The sequence below is a fragment of the Austrofundulus limnaeus genome, unplaced genomic scaffold, assembly GCF_001266775.1.
Source record: "Austrofundulus limnaeus strain Quisiro unplaced genomic scaffold, Austrofundulus_limnaeus-1.0 Scaffold80, whole genome shotgun sequence".
NCBI classification, from domain to species: Eukaryota; Metazoa; Chordata; class Actinopteri; order Cyprinodontiformes; family Rivulidae; genus Austrofundulus; species Austrofundulus limnaeus.
This window is the reverse complement of record NW_013952482.1, coordinates 1,209,334-1,211,990: the sequence shown is the minus strand read 5'-3', so window position 1 is coordinate 1,211,990 and position 2,657 is coordinate 1,209,334. Positions and strand designations below refer to the sequence as shown.

Genomic DNA, 2,657 nt, shown 5'->3' with positions numbered 1-2,657 from the left:
GTTACAACATTAAATATGTTTCATCATGAAAGATGTTTCTGCACTCTAAAAATGAAGAATTGAATTTACTCAACAAAGTCATATCAGCTGGCTCCACTAAGCCTAGTTGAGTAAACTGAGCAAAGATTATAYTGATCCATTTACTCAACCTAGCTTAGTGAAACCACTTTGGTTCAGTAAATTCAACAGCTTATTTTTTTAGAGAGTGTGTAAAAGTACTTTTACTTTCCCAATTTTTTTGTGAACAGTTTAATGACTTTCATTTTATTATTTTTTGCATCAGTAAAATTTATTTTTACCAAAGCAATTTTCTGTAATTTTTCAAGTATTACTTCAGGCTCTGGTAACTGGTACACTTCCATAGTAAATCTAATTCAAGATGGCCACTATGGCTATTAAACATTAGCCAACGTAACATTGTAACTCTATCAACTTTACAGACACTGAGCTCAAAATTTCTAGTAGCTGGGAGTCACTCACATATGTGAGATAGTGTCATTTACAACTCTTTCTTTTCTCAGGTATATAGTTTAAAACTCTGTGGTGAAAGACAGCGGGTGATATTGATATTTCTTTAAAGAAGTCTTTAACCATTAAGTAGTAATTACTCCAGACTTGTCGTAYATCACTGGTCTGGGACAATATTATATTTTATCTCAACACATTGTCATGGATCATACATATGAGGCTGAAGMTGAGGAAACCATAACAAAGTCACTGAAAATTTTAGTGTTCTTTCACACCTGTGTCATTAATGAGAAAGAGTTTTGTAGGGCTAGTACCATGCCTGTACATACTTTGGCTCTTTTCATACTGATAATAATACATCAATTCAAAAATGGCCTGACTAGCCCTTTAAGTTACAGTTACACCTAACAGAAAACATCTGCCCCATCCTTCAGATACCATGTCAGCACACAAAGTACAACTTGTTCAATTTTTTAATAGAGTTCTCTGTCAAATGTTCCACTTCCTGTTCTAAATCTGACTGACAATGACCCCTTTAGACTAAATTAGCACAAACACACACACACACACCCACACACACAGCAGTCCTCAATATATTTCTGTCTCATTAACCTTAAGCATGTTGATGTAATATCAGCTGACACACTTTGAGTGAAATTGTGAAACACTTTTGAGCAACATTTATATTCAAAGGGAAATAGTGTTTGTCTTGGCGACATTTATCGTGTATCAATGGACAGATTTTAATGTAAATCTCAAAAAATATTTGGAGTGAATCCAAGCCAAGATGGCTGTCACAACAGATCTTACACAAACAATAAATAAATAAATAATAAAAAAAGGCCTGCAACTCAGTCAGTTTTACAGATAGAGTTAAAATTATATGTAGAGGTACAAGCTGAGAGTCTTTTTTACTTTAAATACTGTGATTGTTTTTAAAACTTTGTCTCTAAATGTCTGAGTCAATTCGGTCTGGCTTTTTTATACCTTAAGGTAGCTATTTTGTGACTCAAACTTTGTCTAAAGCCTGGTCTATAGATATTTTATTCATAATCTTTCTGCAGAACTCAACTTTTTAAAATCCAAACTTTAATATAACCTGCTCACAACCATTTAACCTCTAGAAGTTATACATCCACACTCTAAAAATGAAATGTTGGATTTACTTAACCGTGTTATGTTACCTGGTTCCACTTAACTGAGTTGAGTAAATTCAAAGCAACATACTCATGTTCTTTGGTTAAAAAACTGGTATATTGCTTTGAATTTACTCAACTCAGTTAAGTGGAACGGGGTCTCATAACATGGTTAAGTAAATCCAACATTTCATGTTTTACAGTGCATTAATTTACAAAATTGCCCCGTGGGGTTACAGTGACCCAGGAAGTGCTTCACCAACACGCGCCTCACCCTCACGCGCAAACACAGGGTTTAAATCCCAGCCCTGGAACGCGCTCCCATATGTTTTGCTTATGACTCGTAAATAATTGTGGATATTTGTGCACGCGAGCACGACCAGCGGGCTTGAGGCCAGGGGTGGTGGGGTGGGGGCTTCAACGTTGACCCACCGTGAGGGCGCTCGAGCTCCACCGTTTTCACGCACGGACGCACGTAGACCCGGTGAAATCGTCACGCGGGTAGAAGATGTGCATTCTGTCGCGAGTGCTCCTGCGCGGCCAGAGAGCGCATCCCGACGGAGTCCGGTCCGGTCCGGACGGTTCGGTCAGACTGTGAGAGCGTTTGTGTGTGYGCGCGCGCGCGTGGGAGGGGTCGGTGTTGCCGCACGGACTGAGTGGTGGTGGAGGGTGGACGCCGGGGGACCTGCGCTGGCCGTATCGGAGCGTCCCAGTCCCGAGGAGCCCTCATCCCATCCCGTCCCCTCCCTCCGCGCGACAGCTCCAGCGGGAGGCCGGGAGCGGCGGCAGGATGTAGCAGCGGATTAACGGAGGAGAGAGGGKCGCTCAGAGGCAGAGAGGTGGACCGAGAGGACCGGCGCGGGTCGGAAGTGACATGGGGAAGGACCAGGAGCTGCTCCAGGCCGTGAAGACCGAGGACCTGCTGACAGCTCAGCGGCTGCTACAGAGACCACGGCCAGGAAAAGCCAGTTAGTATCCATCCATCGTCCTGTCTCTGACACACACACACACACACACACACACACACACACACACACACACACACACACACAC

General features: G+C 42.5%; 1 protein-coding gene across 2 annotated transcripts in view; it reads left to right on the top strand.

Annotated features, from left to right (window-relative positions):
- The first annotated feature begins 1,925 nt into the window (after window positions 1-1,925).
- LOC106519653 (caskin-1) overlaps window positions 1,926-2,657 on the top strand; it is a 47,260-nt gene continuing 46,528 nt past the window's right edge. For both annotated transcript variants that reach the window (XM_014011414.1, XM_014011413.1), the window contains exon 1: window positions 1,926-2,572. In XM_014011414.1, the coding sequence (XP_013866868.1) occupies window positions 2,479-2,572 (94 nt within the window). In that variant the 5' untranslated portion in view covers window positions 1,926-2,478. The remainder of the gene's footprint in view (window positions 2,573-2,657) is intronic.